The sequence below is a fragment of the Nyctibius grandis genome, chromosome 5 (genome assembly GCF_013368605.1).
Source record: "Nyctibius grandis isolate bNycGra1 chromosome 5, bNycGra1.pri, whole genome shotgun sequence".
NCBI classification, from domain to species: domain Eukaryota; kingdom Metazoa; phylum Chordata; class Aves; order Nyctibiiformes; family Nyctibiidae; genus Nyctibius; species Nyctibius grandis.
Window position 1 is genome coordinate 51,910,791 of NC_090662.1, and position 15,871 is coordinate 51,926,661.

At 47.5% G+C, this 15,871-nt stretch overlaps 1 protein-coding gene across 1 annotated transcript; it reads right to left on the reverse strand.

The window, feature by feature from the left end:
- Window positions 1–10,225: 10,225 nt before the first annotated feature.
- On the reverse strand, window positions 10,226–15,000 carry DUSP6 (dual specificity phosphatase 6). Its single transcript, XM_068401360.1, has 3 exons — window positions 14,133–15,000; window positions 13,085–13,522; window positions 10,226–11,699 (listed from the first exon to the last, which is right to left on the reverse strand). The coding sequence occupies exons 1-3, from the start codon at window positions 14,533–14,535 to the stop codon at window positions 11,392–11,394; spliced, it is 1,149 nt and encodes a 382-aa protein (XP_068257461.1). The 5' UTR covers window positions 14,536–15,000; the 3' UTR covers window positions 10,226–11,391.
- Between the last annotated feature and the right edge of the window lie 871 nt (window positions 15,001–15,871).

Sequence of the window (15,871 nt, forward strand, 5' to 3'; positions counted from 1 at the left end):
TTTTTTTCTTTTGAAGCATTCCTCTGCCATGGAGATGATAGAAAATGACAAGAGCATTTTTATGTTAATTATGACCATGTGAATTACCCCAGATAGATGGCACAATAACAATGCTAAAATCCACCAAAGTGAAGGGTGCCTTTTTTTCTGAAACCTAGGACAGGAGCAGTGTCCATGGTACAACAGACATTGGGATATGTTTCTTCAAGGTTCAGATTAGAAGTAACTACTCTCTGCTGTACTAGCAGCAACATCAAAACTAGTTAACTTTTGCCTAGTTTAAATACCGCACAGACTAAACTAACTAGTGTGACTGTACCGTGAAGCAATTCTGTATTTTTGTGAATATGACAAATTGATCTTTAGTCAGATACCTCTCAGATTGACATGCAAACCTGTCTCCTAATTCAAATGCCTCCATCCATACCCCTTTCTGTTTTGACTCTGCAAACCAGCATTTTGCAGCTACCAGTGACAACTGCCCATCAAAACACCACACAATACTTCTTTAACTTTACTTCTGTCCTTTACTTAGGACAGCTTTTGGTTTTAGAATATGATTTATAAGCACATCATGGCTGTTACACAAAGGCCTGTTCAAAATGGGATGAAAAGGTAGACAGAAAATGATGCTGCAGAATAAACAACTGGCCGTCTTCTGTGAGGAACTTGTAGTTTCGCACATGGGTGTTACCCTGTTGGGCAGCTAGCAAGAGGTTTGGGGGGTCTGGAAGGCTTGTTTCCTTTAGGAAAGAAATCAAGTGTGTGAGACTGGCGTGCCCTCTGGTGCCATCCCATTTTAATTCTTGAAGATTTTTTCCATGAACCCAACAGAAGCAGACATCAGGAAGCACTTTCCTTGCCCAGAAACCCCCCAGCCTGTCTTTCCAATTAATTCTATGCCCAGACACTGGGGCCATATTTGGATTTTATAGCTAAGCCAATCTCAGCTCAAGCTAATGCCAAAAGACTCATTTCTGTCCATCCCTCTATTGCCACTAATTGCATCCTCCTATTCCCAGCATTGCACTGTCTGATGCTTTTCTGACCTCCTGGTGTGCTACATCAGGGCTAGATCACCAGAAAAAATATTGGTAAGTATTGCAGAGCTTTGCAGACAGGCAAGTGTTTATGACAGCAAAGGAAGAAACAAGAAGTCACAACTGAAAACTGAGAAGAAGAAGAAAGGGCATAGACTGCCTTTTCAGAGGCATCTGATCATCTGATTGTCTGGCCTAGCATCAGACTGTACCCTGCACCCTGGTTGTCTGCTCCATCTCAATGTGATGACCACGACTGTTCCCCTTATAGTCTGGTGACTTTTTTCTTTTCCGTACAAACAACAACTTATCCATCATATTCTTGTCCTTGCACACACAGACCGAGTATTTTAGTACTGCTCAAGCTTTGTCATGCACTCCTTGCCTTGGGCCATAACCCATGTCTGCTTCCTACCATCTTTTTATAAAAGAGCATTTATTAAACTCTCTGGTACTGAGTCTGAAAGAAGCAAACTCACTGTCTCTAGACAGGTCTGTGATTACCAACAGATCAAAGACCTGCCTGACAAAAATTGTGACTTCTAGTCAGACACCCAAGATACGAAAACAGCTAGAAACTTCTACAGGGAATGAATTAGTCCTCATCATCATTGTAGGTAGAAGGCGAAAGGAACAGAATCATCTGACATTCACTTTGCAACAATACAGGTTCCTTTCTATGTTTCTTGAATAACAGGAACTCACATTTACAAGAATCAATTAGAAAGCCTATTTTTCCTTTTTTTCCTCCAAGTAATGGCACTCACGCATGGCTCCTGGGCCTGATTCATCTCTCTATTACTTCAGCTTTATTTCAGAGACTCCATTTATAGTGCTGCAACAACATGAACTATGACTCCTGTCTGTGATGGTCTCAAAAACAAAAGGGTAGGATGGGCTTTTAAGTGGCCTGTGACTTAGGACTGAGTTGCTGTCCTGGTTTGGCCTAAACCAGGCCGATATTCCTTTCAGTGATTTTTACTTTCAGCTAAGTCTCTTCTAAGTAACTGCACTTTCTGAAAGTAACTGCATGTTTTGCAGACAGTGTCTGCTTCTAGGACTGATAACACTCGAAGTTTGTAGTTATCACTGAGGCACTGGTAGGGATATTATGCAGAAAGGCTCTTGCTGTACTTAGTCTTAGAGAAACCAAGGTCACTGCTAAATTCCTCACTGCTTACGAGTGAAGAGCCGAAGGAGGGTCACACCTGCAGGGGGAAGCAGACAGGACAGGTGACCCAAAATTGACCAACGAAGGTATTCCATCCCATACACGTCATTCTCAGTATAAAGCGGGGGGATCACGAGGGTCTCGCCCCTTCGCTTCTTCTGCGCCTTCCCTTGCTTCTTCTGCTGGGTTTGGGTGTTTCTGCTGCTTCGGGCTGCTTCTGCGGCTTGAGCCTTTGGCCAGTGTCCAAGGAGGACTCTGTTTTTCCTGCTGCCCCTGATCCTGATCCATGCATCCCTGAATCCAGCTCTCGACTGTCGCTGGGCCCAGCCTGGGCCTTCCCAGAGCCTGCCCTGCAGTGCCAGTGGTGACGTGGCCGACATCGGGGGGAGCTCGATCTTGGTTTTGTATATATTTGTATATATTTGATTATTCCAATATTATTATTATACTCTTTTTCATTATTATAGTTTATTAAAACTGTTTTAACTTTCCAACCCGTAAGTCTCTCTCCCTTTTCCCTTTCCCTTTCCCTTCAGGTGTGTGTGGGGGGGGGGTAACAGAGAGCATCTGCCTCAGGTTTAATAGCCGGCCCAGCTTTAAACCGTGACAGTTGCCTAAGTTCCCTGTTTGATGCTCCTCTGTGGGACCAGCTCCCCAGGTTGTGAGGGCTCTGCACTTCCCAAAGTGCTTCTTCCTCCCTTATGATGAGCAGCCAAAACACAAGGGCATTTAGCTCCTTAGTTAATTCAGAAAATTCTAGTAATTTGAGAAATTGCCCTGCCCAAGAATTCCTAGCTTCTTCAATCATTAGTCGATATTATCAATTATATGCAACCTGCAGTGTGCAATGTGTTTTCACAGCCAAAAGAATGGCCCAGTGTCTGATTTTGCCAATAGTTAAACATGTGAATAACTTTACCAACAGGAAGAAGATTATTGAACTCTATAATAAGACTCAGCAATCCAAGGATGTATATAAGAACTGTCATTCTGGAATATAGCAATGTGTACATTATTTAAGTCAAGCTACACACTGTACCTGGCTCTGCAGGACTCAGGAAAAAAGGAAATTTTCTTTTGACCTCAGGTAATTATCATATTTATTACTAACATCACAATAACGTCCCATAGCTCTAACCAGCTCTCATTAGCTGAAGTACTGTATAAACATACCAAATGACTAAACCGCTGCCAAAGGAAGCTTACATACACTTTGAAGCACAAAAAAATGAGAATCCTGTTAATTTTATTCCACCGTAATCAACAAGGTCTTTTAAAACCTTAATACTGTCATAACAAACTGAGGGCTTGAATGTGATCTCTGCTACTCTTGTGTAAAGCCATAGGAATGTCATTCATTTAGACCTCAACAGAGAGGCTGAAATACGTATTGCTGGCATGAAGCAAAAACCACTATTAGAAGAATATTATTAAGGTTGCAGTGTCAAGCACTTTGAAGCTTACAGAAGAACTCGTGCACCTAGCTTCCACCTGAGACACCTCAAAGCGTACAAAGTTTAACAGCGGATGAACCCCAGAAACAGCTACATTTTCTCATTGCTTGCCTTTCCAGCAACATCACTAAGGTACCCTGCTTTCTGTCAGCTGACGTGCATTTTCTCCTCTGCCTAACACCAAAACTGTTCTTAGATGACTGATCTCATGCATATTTTGCCCAGGGAAAACAGGGATGTAAAGAGCGTTTATACTGCACAGTACAGAGACACTCGAGACAGCTGTGATTGATTGATACTGCTCAGGTACACAGTATAGCTGTGCAATCAAACTTACCAATTTTGGGGCAGACTTACTGCACAATCCTCTGCCTCACTGACACAATATCACACATCCCCTCCCTCCTCCCAGGGTCCTGTGCCGTCGCTGCTCGGAGCGGCTGGCAGCTCAACACCACGAGCCAGCTCAGCTAAATTTTATCGCTGCTAACTTATAAAGAAAGATCAAGATGCAGTTGCTTGGCATGTGCAAATCACCACTTCCAACTGCTCACATCTTGGGCAAAAGCAGCTTTTCAGGGAAGCAGCGCCAGGTGCATTGCCGACACACCCTGCCAGATTTCGCGTCCCTTCCTCCAGGCACAGAGTGCTGAAGATGTTCAAGGAAACAGTAACAGATTTTGCTACACAGACAAAACACAAGGCATTTTCTTCAGAAAAAAAAAAAGGGCCAAGTCTTTTAGGATGACATTTTCAGAGGGATATTAATTTCTTTCCATCTTTATAGATCAACCTGAGGCATTTACATTCGAGTCCAAACAAAGTCTAGCAAACCTACAAACATCTGAAAAGCCCTCTTTTAAGAGGAAGCATTGGTCCACCTTAATAACAGGCATATTGTCTACTGTCTGCTCTGACGGTAATTTGCAAATATAAAAAAGCTTTTGTTCACATACAGTAGCTTGCAAAATTTCACTTGAAACAAAAACCCTGGGTGAGGGATTGTAAAGGTGTGTGTGAACAACTAATTTGTTGTTCCTGTTTTGTATTCCCAGAAATCAGACACATTTTGTTTTTATTATAACAAAAACATCGTGCACAGAGTCCGAGCACTACTCAATTCCCAATGCTTAAATTGAATATCAGCTTAGTGCTGGGCTTCAGCATGGGCTGAATTTCAGCCCAAATGAGAGGTGCTGCACTACATTTCTTCACAGAGAGCAGGGTTGGCCTAGAAACCCCTCAAACAAATGAATGTGGTAGAAATACTGACACAGAAAATGCAATTTAGATCACTGATAGCACAGGAAAACCTAATCAATTGAGCAATAGCTGAAGTTTCGCTGATCCTGAATTTTTATTTTTATGTGTTACTAGGTCCCCAGGACACTAAATTTACCATTTTTTAAAATAAGGAGAAAAGTTGTCTCTCACCGCATTGAGACATTTTGACTTTCTAGCTCTTACGTCTAGTTCAGAATCCTGTAATATTATTGTATGCAGGGAAAAAGGATCTACAAAAATCGCTAATGTCCTTAATGGTCTCTATATAGAGGCACATAATGTTTTCAAGAGGTTCAAAATGTGTTACGACTACCAGTCTGCAGCAGTCTCCACTGGTAGTCTCTGCAGCTATGCTGATTTACATCATTTGAGTGCCCAACCTACCAACTGAACAGCTAATGTGTTTTCACAAATACTAAACACTAGCACTTCCAGTCTGGTTTTGTAAGGACATCATTTCCCAGCAAAGGGAAAAAACTCCACCTTTGAATTATAAAGAACATTTGTCCTGAGTAAACCAAGAGTCAGCCATCAATATGTTTTTCAGATGGCTTAACTTGCAGATGGGAATTTATTTCCTACAGAGTTGAGGTCAACAGGAAAAAAAGATGAAAAAAGAGACTTCCGTAATGCCCCAAAACATGGCTTTAACAGAAAAACAGAAGTTCATTAAAATAAAAGTGTTGGAGTTAAGCAAGGACATTGCCCATTTGGGAAGGTGGCAGATCTCGGTAGCAGGACTTTCCAAAACACTTGTGCCTCTGGCAAAATGAACAAAGTGCTTCACCATGGTCTCCACATTATGGTAAACAGAACTCCCACGTAGTATCATTTTATGTCATTGGTATCTGCAGTGCTGGAACAGCCTACGGATGGGAGAGTGCCAGCATTTCTGCACGCTTCCTGCGTCCTGGGGATCGCAGCTGTGAAGCAGAGCAGGGCGCACTTTCTGTTGCATCTCTCAAATACAGTCCTGAATGCAACTTCTGTCATTAAGAAATATTTCCTAAACAGAGTCCATACCCCCACTTTCCATCTGATAATCATCTCCTTGTGTTTGTGGTAAGTCAACATCCTTCATCTTTGCCTTATGAGGAAAAGCTATGGCTGTGAGCACTCCAAAATTCCCTCAGCACTTGCAGATCCCAATGATAACAAATAACAGAAAGCATCTAACACGCTTTTTTCCTTTCCTTACAGAGACAAGCACTTTACTAAAAAGAGAGCAGCTCCCATACCAGCTTTCTGCTTATGCTATCTACTAAGTTACAGCACATGATTGTCTCTCACACTTGGCAATGAAGAAAGGAGATGCATGATGCAGCACCATCCATTTCTGGCTGTCGGTTGGAGGAGGAACGGGCAGAGTGCATATACCCCAATGTCACCACACACCATGAGAAAACACCAGCGGGTAGCCCTTATTTCTCTTCGGCTATGATGCATTTGGAGCAAACTCAGCCGCCTTCCTTGAATGTAGCATCTCACTGGAGTCCCAGGAGTCACTCATATGTGCTGCTGCGTGATGGAGGGGTCTGACCCATACTTGTGTTCCTGGGGTAACTGAGCAATGCTGAACATGCACACTCAAGGTCTAGGGGGACACTAAACTGAGCTTAGCAATCTGTTCCACCATCTTCACTCAGGCAAAGCTTTCAGTGATTTATAGCAGTGTGGAGAGAGGGCCTAAGTTGTAGCCTCGTTTAAATGTTCACATGCAATTGTTTTTCCTAGAGCTATGAATAAAGTGTCATCACACTTCTCAACAGGGAAAAATTTTTGGATAAGCTTTTCAGAGAAGCTGAAGAAATGATCTCCAGACACGTGGTTGTTAAGCCCAGCTCCAGTTTTGCTAGCAGAGCCACCTTTGGCGGACACGTTTTTGGTCTCTCCCTGCTTTCCTCACCACTCCCTGGTCGTCAGAGGGGATGTCAGTGCCCTGTGACACTGGATGGGTCCCAAGGAAAGGCTGCTTCCTCATGCCCACCTTCCCTGTTAGCAGCGGCAGAGTGCTAGGTGCTATATAGAGAGGACCCAGGGAAGCCAGTCAGAGCCAAATCTACACAGCAACAGGGAATGGAGATGGAGAATAAGGTCATCTGCTAGGAAGTGGCAAGAGGACAGCAGTGGCATTTTCTTACTTCTTCCTCTCATATACACCTTTCCTATAGCTCTCTATAACTAACCGAGTCCATGAGACTCATCCTGTTTTTCACTGCGAGAACAAAGAGGAGTAGGGAGGCTTAAGGCTGGGAGAAAGTGGAGTTGGTTTAGGAAACATGAGACAAACAGCAAGAGAGTAACAAGGAAAAGAGAGAGGCTAAGAAAACAAGAGAAGTAAGAAAGGACCATGGAGCTTAGGAAAAGGTCTGTGGAAGAATAGAAGGCATAGGGGGAAGAGAAGCACTAAAAAAGGACAAGAAAGAGAATGGGGAAAGAGAAAATTACGGCTACAACAATAACAAAAAACAGAAAGAGCTGGAAGACATTTTGAAGGTGGCCACAGAGTGGTTTGAAAGGGTGTGAGTGGGAAAGAGGAAATACAAGAAGGGGAACTAGCACAATGAGCTACAAGATGTTATTGCACAGAAAACGGAAAGCAAAGTGCTAACGTGCACCCAAACACTGAGGGGAACCTTGGCCTTACCAGAGCAAAGGGGACATGGATGCCACGGGACAAAATTTCACCCTTTGTCTTAAAGGCACAGATGGGTCGTGTGAGAAAGCTCTGATCACTCCTGAGGGTACAGTTTTCCTTCCTAATATCTCCATAGCTTCTGAAGGAATTCAGTACCTCACACTCCATTATAATATGAAGCAGGTTGCGATTTTTTTAGCTGCAAAGGAGGGATATTCCTCCCCTTTCCCCTATACACATCAGGCCTGCCCCTACAGGCACAAAGGATTTATTCTTCCCTTTACAAATTACTTTACCAGCTGAGGAACTGTAATAGCTGCCAAACCCCCCAGAAGCCGGAGACCTCTGCCCCATCTCAGCAAGGACTGAAACGAGGGAGGGGAGAGAGGAAGTGAGTTATTTTGAAACAAGTGCTGGGGGGGGACTGCAGGAGCAAGCAGAGCCCAGCCTCAGAAAAGCTGGCAAGTGCTCGTGTAGCATGAGCCATTCCCTTCACCGTGCTGTGGCAGAGTTACCCGGGAGCCTGGGTGGGGAAGGTGAACATTGCTGTTGAGAGCCCTCACCGCTTTTCCCTCCAAACCATTTGTAATTAAGAACCAGCACACGAGTGAGCATGAACACCCTCAGCAAAATCAGAGGTTGAACCTGCTTTTGGTTTGGCTCCAGTTCTGTTTTGGGTTTGCCTCTGACCAAAGTCATTCTCGCCCAGTCCTGGTTCAAGTTCAGCCAAGGTTTCTGACTAACAGCCCTGGTTCAGGCCTCGCTCGAGGAAAAATCTGGAACAAGTTTTCTGCCCGACGCTGCTGTGTGTGTGTGTGAGCAATGCTGGTCGTCTTTGCTTGCTTGTCCTGAAAAATGATGAATTGCAGAAGTACCCATTTGGTGTTAGTCATTCGGTGAAGCAGGAAGGAAGCAGGAAGCCCTTGTGAGCACTAACTTTTCAAAGCAGCTTGCAAAGAGAGCCAAGGCCACCCTCCCCTCGGCTACATCGCTGCATGCTGCTCTTTACCTCCTCACCTTAACGGGCACCTAGGCACAATTAACATTTGCAACTCATTCAGCCGGAAATATTTGCCCAGTGAAATATTTGCCCGGTGCAAACAGCTGAGGCGTTCGCCGTCAGCCCTTTCTCTGTGCAAGGCGTATTAAAAAGGGGGAGGGAAGAGGAGCCCGGCACTTGCTGAACAGAAGAGGCCCGATTGCGCTCAACAGGTTGAGTTCACGCTGTGACCCTGCCCGGCTTCCTGCTATTCAGATGTGTTACTTCCCCTTTGTGGTAATGGCCTGTGGCAGCCAGCCAGAAAACGCTATTAATTTCAGAAGTGGCCTGACAACAAACCCACAGCGAAATGAGAGGAAGTGGCGGGGAGGCCATCTGTTGACTTCAGCAGAACAGTAGGGACGCAGTTATGTAGGTTCTACAAGAAAAGCAGATTAATAATCCACAAAGAGGAAACTGGCTAAAATTATCCGCAGACCATATTAAAAAAAAAAAAAAAAAAAAAAAAGAAAAGCCAAGGGAGTCACTTGAGCTGCAGCTGGACAGGAAATTGCTAGAGCTGCTTGCAAATCTCCACTTTGAACAGAGCAGCACAGGGAATGCCAAGAGCGGAAACCGTTCAAAACTGGATTAGCACAAGCCAACTTTAACTGCAACCCACTTCTACTTTCACAGTTTATGCACTCAATCTAGGCCATTACTGCATGAGACACTGACTCACTTTTTTCCCATGTTTTGTTTGCTTTTCATTTCACACACTTGCAGTTTCTAAAATTACTTGAAATGTGCTCCGGCTGCCAGTTCTGCAGAACCCCAACCGACAGCCCCAGCTGCAGCATCAGCCCATCACCATGGTACTGCACACAGATTTTGGCACCGCCCTACCTTGGACCGCTTCTCACCAGGAAGGATGTTAATGAAAATAAGTTGCAGCAGGAAGTTTTGCAATTGCTATAATCCCCCTTTTTCCTTCTGCAGAGACAGGACTACTCGAAGGATCCAAAGAGGAAATGAGGTGACTAAGGGTATATAGAGACTTTTCCTTCTTGCCTTCACCTGTTATGTTGCAACGTGGCTGAACAGCAACAAAAAAATCATTCCCAGGCTGCAGACTGTTGATGGATCTCTGTGAAATGAGTTCCTGGCAGACAGATAAGGGGAGCACAAACCCATCTCCTGGCATCTGTAATAGGGTGGCCAAAACTTGTAAAGAAACCAGAAAACAGCAGATCCTTACTCTTAGAACAAAACAAAACAAAACACCCACCTAAACACACCAAACCTTATGGCCCAGGGTCAGGTGCATCCCTGGGGTAGCAAAGGGATGCCAGAATATTTTGCAATTAACCTGAAGGCCTTCAAAAGCATTCTCTTCACCAAAGCAAGACAAGAATCCAGCACATGCACTGTTTATTCATTTAGGCACCAGTGGACCAAAGGCGAAATCAAGGCTTTATTGTTTTAGGGGCTGTACAAAAGCTATTGAAAGCAATCATTACCTTTAAACATAACCATATGTGTATGTGCAATTAACCACACCCACACAGAGGCGAAAGGGGGAATAAACCAGCCAGGTTCTCAATAGCCAAAAATAGTTATTTATTTATTAATAATTTAAGGTTTTACATTCTTATAATAAATTCCATCTTAAAACTTTTACACCGTGAATTAGACTCTCCCTTATTGGCAACCATGTGCAGGTTCACTGTGCCTACACACAGGTACAAATGCTCATGCATACTTCCAGTTTTATACAAAAAAAAAAAAAAAAGAAAAAGACGCAAAATATTGCATTTGAGGTGAAGCTCCCTGAAGAATCTGTACAGAGGTAATGCACTGTTTAGCACATCTGAAAATTTTAAAAAGTGATCAAAAATCTTTCGCATTCAAAGACAAACCTCCTCCCAGATGATCTATTTACAAAAGGTAAGGCAAAAAATTAATTTAATTTAAAAAATATATATATATCATGTGGAAACTACATCACGAGCGTGAGGGGAAAAAAAGGTCACCACAAGGAAAATATAAGATATGTGAAAGAAGAGACTGTACTTGCTCACAAAACATGGTTTGCAAACTTCTCACCATTACCATTTCTCCCTCATGGAAAGCTTACTTCAGTTGAACAATAAAATTAAGCATGCTGCAAATATATTCTTTGCAATTAAAAAAAAAAGAACAAACAAATAAAACAGAATTTATGAAGAGAACAAAAACACAGATGTCCCTTGGATTGATTTCTTGAATACATGTGAATTCAAAAAAACCTGCAAATCAATTTAAGATTAAATATTTACATTGATCAAGTAGAATACTACCGAGCTCCCGGCAAACAAGTACTCCAAATACACTAAGCTGAAATCTCTTTCTTTGGCTCCTCTAAATTAAAACAAACAAACAAACAAAAATAACCAGTCTTCACTGAAGACAAAGATGTGTGTCACAGATCCAAAGGCAGAGAGGGAAGCAGGACAGTTCCAGTCTCTAGAGAACACGTGCTCAGCCTGTCCAGCCTTACCCTACCCCCCTGGAAGTCCTCGGACCCAAGCCCCTGCGCAAGCGGGGATGAGTTCGCTGCCCACCTGCCGCCTGGTCACCACGGTCCTTCCCAGAGAGCTCATCACATTCCCTCCCTTCGCAATAGCCGATTCCACACTGTGTAACCTTTCTAGCCTCCACCAGCAGCTGCTTTTTGATAGCAGAGGCCAGAAAAAGAGAAAGCTGCGTTTTCTTTATCACTGCCAAAGAGCAACCGTTGAGGAGTAATCCCATGAAACGGGCAGGAGAAGGGAGGCGGTGGGAGCTCACGTGGACTGCAGGGAATCCACCTGGAAGACATTCTGGTTGGAAGGGGTGGTGAAGTACAGCTGCTGGTTCGGCACTCGATTGTCACAGGGGCTGCTCAGCCCCAGAGTCCGCTCAAAGTCCAGCAGCTGACCCATGAAGTTGAAGTTGGGTGAAATGTTGGACTTCTTCATCTTGACAATATCGTAGGCATCGTTCATGGACAAGTTGAGCTTCTGCATGAGGTAGGCCACCGTCACTGTGACCGAGCGGCTGATCCCAGCTAAGCAATGCACCAGGACGCCACAGTTCTTCCCCCGTGCTTCATCTGTACAGAGACAAAGAGGCAGAGAAGGACACATAATACAGGGGGTTGGTAACTGATCTCTCAACACAAGTGAGATTAGTATCAAGTAGGAAGAAAAGACGATTCTGAACCCAGTGGCCAGCAGTGCAACGCAAGAGTTAACTTCACCAGCTTAAAACCAGGACAAGAGGAGAATCCACCCCCCTACGTAAATGTACCCGAGTCCAAGAGCTGAGAAAACTAAGAATGAGACAAAGAGAGCAGGATACGCTGCATGACACTCTTTTAAAAGACACGCTTTCGCCTGGAGATTTGCCTTAAATTCTTACAGTCCCCTTGCCCCAGCATGGAAATCCTGCAATATGTCACTGAATGCCTTTTATACAGACCAGCAAACTGCAAAGGTCTATTAAATTATTCTCCAACTGTTGTGCAGCTAACAATGGAGGTATTCAGGCATTTTAAAAGAATGAGGGAAGTCACAGGGGACAGCCCATTAGGAGGAACAGGATGTCAACATTGGTTGAAAAAGGGTTCCTTTGTAATAGGAAATGCATTACAATGCCTGGAGATTAGTTTCTTTGTGGCTTCCAGCCCACGTTTCTTCCTGCTGGGCTCAGATTACCTACATTCTCCGCTATTACCGGTATCATTCAACCGGATTACAGCACAGCTTCCCAAGAGATAATGCGATGCCCACCCCACCGCACCCCGGTGGGGTGATTGTAGTCAGCCCCAAAAACGAAGGAGAGTGCAAATTTTAACCAGAACTCCTTGAGCTCAAGGGGACATGTTTCCAAATCTGACGGATAATGTCTAAGGGCTGGTTAACCGAGGCACCGAGCCCGAGAGGTATATCATTATTACCACGAGATTTAATTGAAGCTCTGACTATACATTTGCCAGGGATACCACTTATGAATAACTTGTATTTAACAGCTGAAGTTAGCTTCCCAGATCGTTTCTTTTTATTGTACTGGTCTGCAGTAACCTCAACAAGTAAAAACAACAAAAAAAGAACGAATAAGCCATCAACCCCGGGCTTATTTACCGCCTCCCCCCCCTCCGCCAGGAAGAGATTTAAAAAGATCCCCCATCCTACGCATTGCTCAGTCCCCAGCTCCAACACAAACTGCTCAGGGAGGAATCCCACCGCCAGCCAAACCAGATACGCGTTTGCAACCTGCAAAGGTCTCTTTACAATTCATCAGGGCTCTTCAAGAACCCCCCAAACACTCCCCATCTGCCCCTCAACTTAAGCCGGCTTTAACACCAGAAAGCGGGGCAGCCCTCGGAGACTGCCAGAAACGCTGCTACCGCTTCTGGCCCGAAATCTCCAAAATTCTGCAAAAGAAAACGAATTCTGCCGCTTGACACATAGCTGTTAGCAAATAACCGGGTCTCACCTATAAAGGAGATGGCCTCGGGAAAGAACTGAGACAGATTTTGGCTCCAGTGGTCAGAGATGGGGATCTGTTTGTACTTGAATTCGCCAGCGTTTTCAAAGAGATTAGGCAGGTTGGGGGTAACATTCAAGATGTATTTAATGCCAAACTCTTCTAAAACATCCAGATTAGTGGAGTCCTTGGCACAGCCTAAGTAGAGGTAGGGTAAAATCTCCACCGGGAAGGAAGGCTGGTTGTTGGAGAGAGGGCTGCCATCCGAGTCGGTGGCACTGTTGGGGTCTCTGTCAATGTCAGATTCAATGTCTGATGAGGAATCGGAGCTGATTCGGAGGCCTCCCAAGCCCAGGACTGGCAAAGGAGGAGAGCTGCTGCTACACGAACTGTCTAGGTTAGTTTCGCAGTGCAGAGCGAACTCGGCCTGGAACTTGCTGAAACCACCTGGGGAGAAAAGCAAAGGGGGGGAAAAACGCAACCTGATTTAAAATGGCAAGCCGACTTACTTCCCTGGTACAGCCCTGCCTGCAAAGGGGTATCTGTTTCCCATCTTCTCGAGCCCCGGGGAAAAAAAAAAAAAAGTCACACTCTTACGCAGACAGACTAACCTAAAAGGTTTAAGAAAATCGCCCGCTGCGGCGCAGGGCTCAACACTTTCAAGATTAAAGCTCTGTGCCGCTTCGCCCTGAGGGGACCTCTGGAGAGATGTCTCGGAGGCAGTTCCTTCTGCCCCTTCCCGGCTCACGCCGGGATCCCCGTTAGCCCTGTCCTCCCCACGCCACCACAGCGATTCCAGTTCTCGAGGTCCCTTTAAATAAAGCCAAGACAGCGATGCTGGGGGCAGAGAGGGCAGGGGGCTTTTCCCCCTGCTCAGGCTGGTGTCCTCCCGGAGCGTCAGTGTGCAGTGTCCGGGGGACGCTGCGGACACCCCCGCTCCCTTCCCCGGGCACAGTGCCGCACCGCCGAGCCGCGGGGCTCGCCTCCCTGACACCCACAGCCCCGGGCCCCCAAGCAGGCAGGCATCTCTCTCCAAAGCTCGGGCGGCCCTTCTCACCTTCCAGATAAAACGCCTTGCAACCTTCGTCTTTGAGGCGCTTGAGGAGAAGCCCCAGCACGGACTCGCCGCCCGTGTTCTCGTTCCAGTCGCGGCTGTGCTCGTCGTACAGCACCACCGTGTCGGTGCCGCACCGGCGGGCGAAGCGCTCCCGGTCCTCCTCGCTGCTGGCGACGAGGGAGCGCAGGGGCAGGTTGCCCTTCTGCAGCCGCCGCAGCATGATGCCGGGGATGGCCACGTTGATGGCCGACTCGATGTGGGACGACTCGTACAACTCCTGAGGCCGACAGTCCATCAGCAGCAGCCGGTCGTTGCCCATCTCCAGCTGCTCGTTCAGCCACGCCACGGATTTACTAATCGCCATTTCCGACGCGAAAGGAACGGGTCTGAACGTATCTAGCATGAGGAAGGACGGGGGGAACGGAGCGTGCTCTGGAAGCGCCCCTCTCTCTCACAGAGGCATGCGGCTGGCTCGGCGGGCGGGCTGCACCCCTCCAACTCTGCACAACTTATCTCCCTCCGCCCCAGGAAAATGAATCACGCAGCCCCCCCGCGCCGCCTCCCCCGCGCCGGGTGGCGGTGGAGTCACGGGGAGGGAGAAGCAGCCCCGGTCCCGGCGTGTGTGTGCAAGTGTGAGCGTGTGTCTGTGTCCGTGTCTCTGTGTGTGCCTGCGTGCGCGCAGCCAGCCTGCCCCGTCTCCTCTCTTTTTGTCAATGAATCCCTGAATGAACCTGCCCTAATCGCCGCTGCAGCCCGAGCCCTTGGGCTTTTCCTCCGCCCCGAGTGAATGAAATCCAATTAACGTGCCGCCGAGCGGGGCTGCCCCGCTCAGCGCGGAAACATCGCGGCGGTGCCGGTGGCGATGGCGATGCCGGTGGCGATGCCGATGCCCCTGCCCCCTCCCCGCCCGCCGCCCGCAGCGCCCTTCGGCCGCGGCCCCGCGCAGCCCGGCGGCTCCTCAATGGGCACAACCGCGGGACGTCTCAATGGAGACATTCTCCGGCGCAGCCAATGGGGGCGCGCGGAAGGGGCTGTTGCCGCGGCGACGGGCCGGCTGGAACAGGTTGTGTTGATGAATCGTTAATGAGTTTGTCATTCACAAAAACGGAAAGGAATTTCCGCTCCGGATAAGCCGAGTGCAAACAAGCGGCAGCCGCGGCGCGGCGGGGGCAGGTGAGGGGGCGCGGCCCGGCCCTCCCCCCCTCCCTCCGCCGCCGCGGGCACCAGCCGCCGGCGGAACAAAAGGCATCTTTTCTCTCCCTCCATGTTTTCTCTCCCTCAATGCGACCCCGGCGGGGGGCCTGCCGTGTCCCCCTAATTCCCCACCGGTGATCCCGGCCCGGCTTTTCATTCAGGCGTTCCGGGAATCCCATTTTTAGAGGGGCGGGTAGCCTCTGTCCTCAGCTGATCTCTGCACGGGTGAAGGGTAAACCCCGAGCTAATCTCTTCCTACGCGGCCCGGCTTTACTCGCTGCACGAAGCGCAGCCGGGGAGCCGGCACCGCCTCAGGAACAGCCGGCGGGCACCCCTAAAGCCCCGGCGGCCCACCCCAAAAACGTGACCGGGGAAAGCGGCCCGCCTCGGCGCTGCCGGCCCCTCCAGGTAGCCGGTAATTGAACGGCACTCGCCCAGCTGCGGCACGGGGACGCCGCCAGCGCGGAGCCCGGAGCCGCCCCCGGCGGCGCGGGGAGAGGCCTGCCCGCCGCCAGCACGGCGGGGCCCGGCCCGGCGGGGCCCCT

Coding starts and splice junctions, on each gene's coding strand:
- DUSP6 (XM_068401360.1), bottom strand. CDS start 14,535: ATGCTAGATACGTTCAGACCCGTTCCTTTCGCGTCGGAAATGGCGATT. Junction 13,523..14,132: donor CAAGGCGTTTTATCTGGAAG/GTGAGAAGGGCC, acceptor TTTTCTCCCCAG/GTGGTTTCAGCAAGTTCCAG. Junction 11,700..13,084: donor CGAGGCCATCTCCTTTATAG/GTGAGACCCGGT, acceptor GTCTCTGTACAG/ATGAAGCACGGGGGAAGAAC.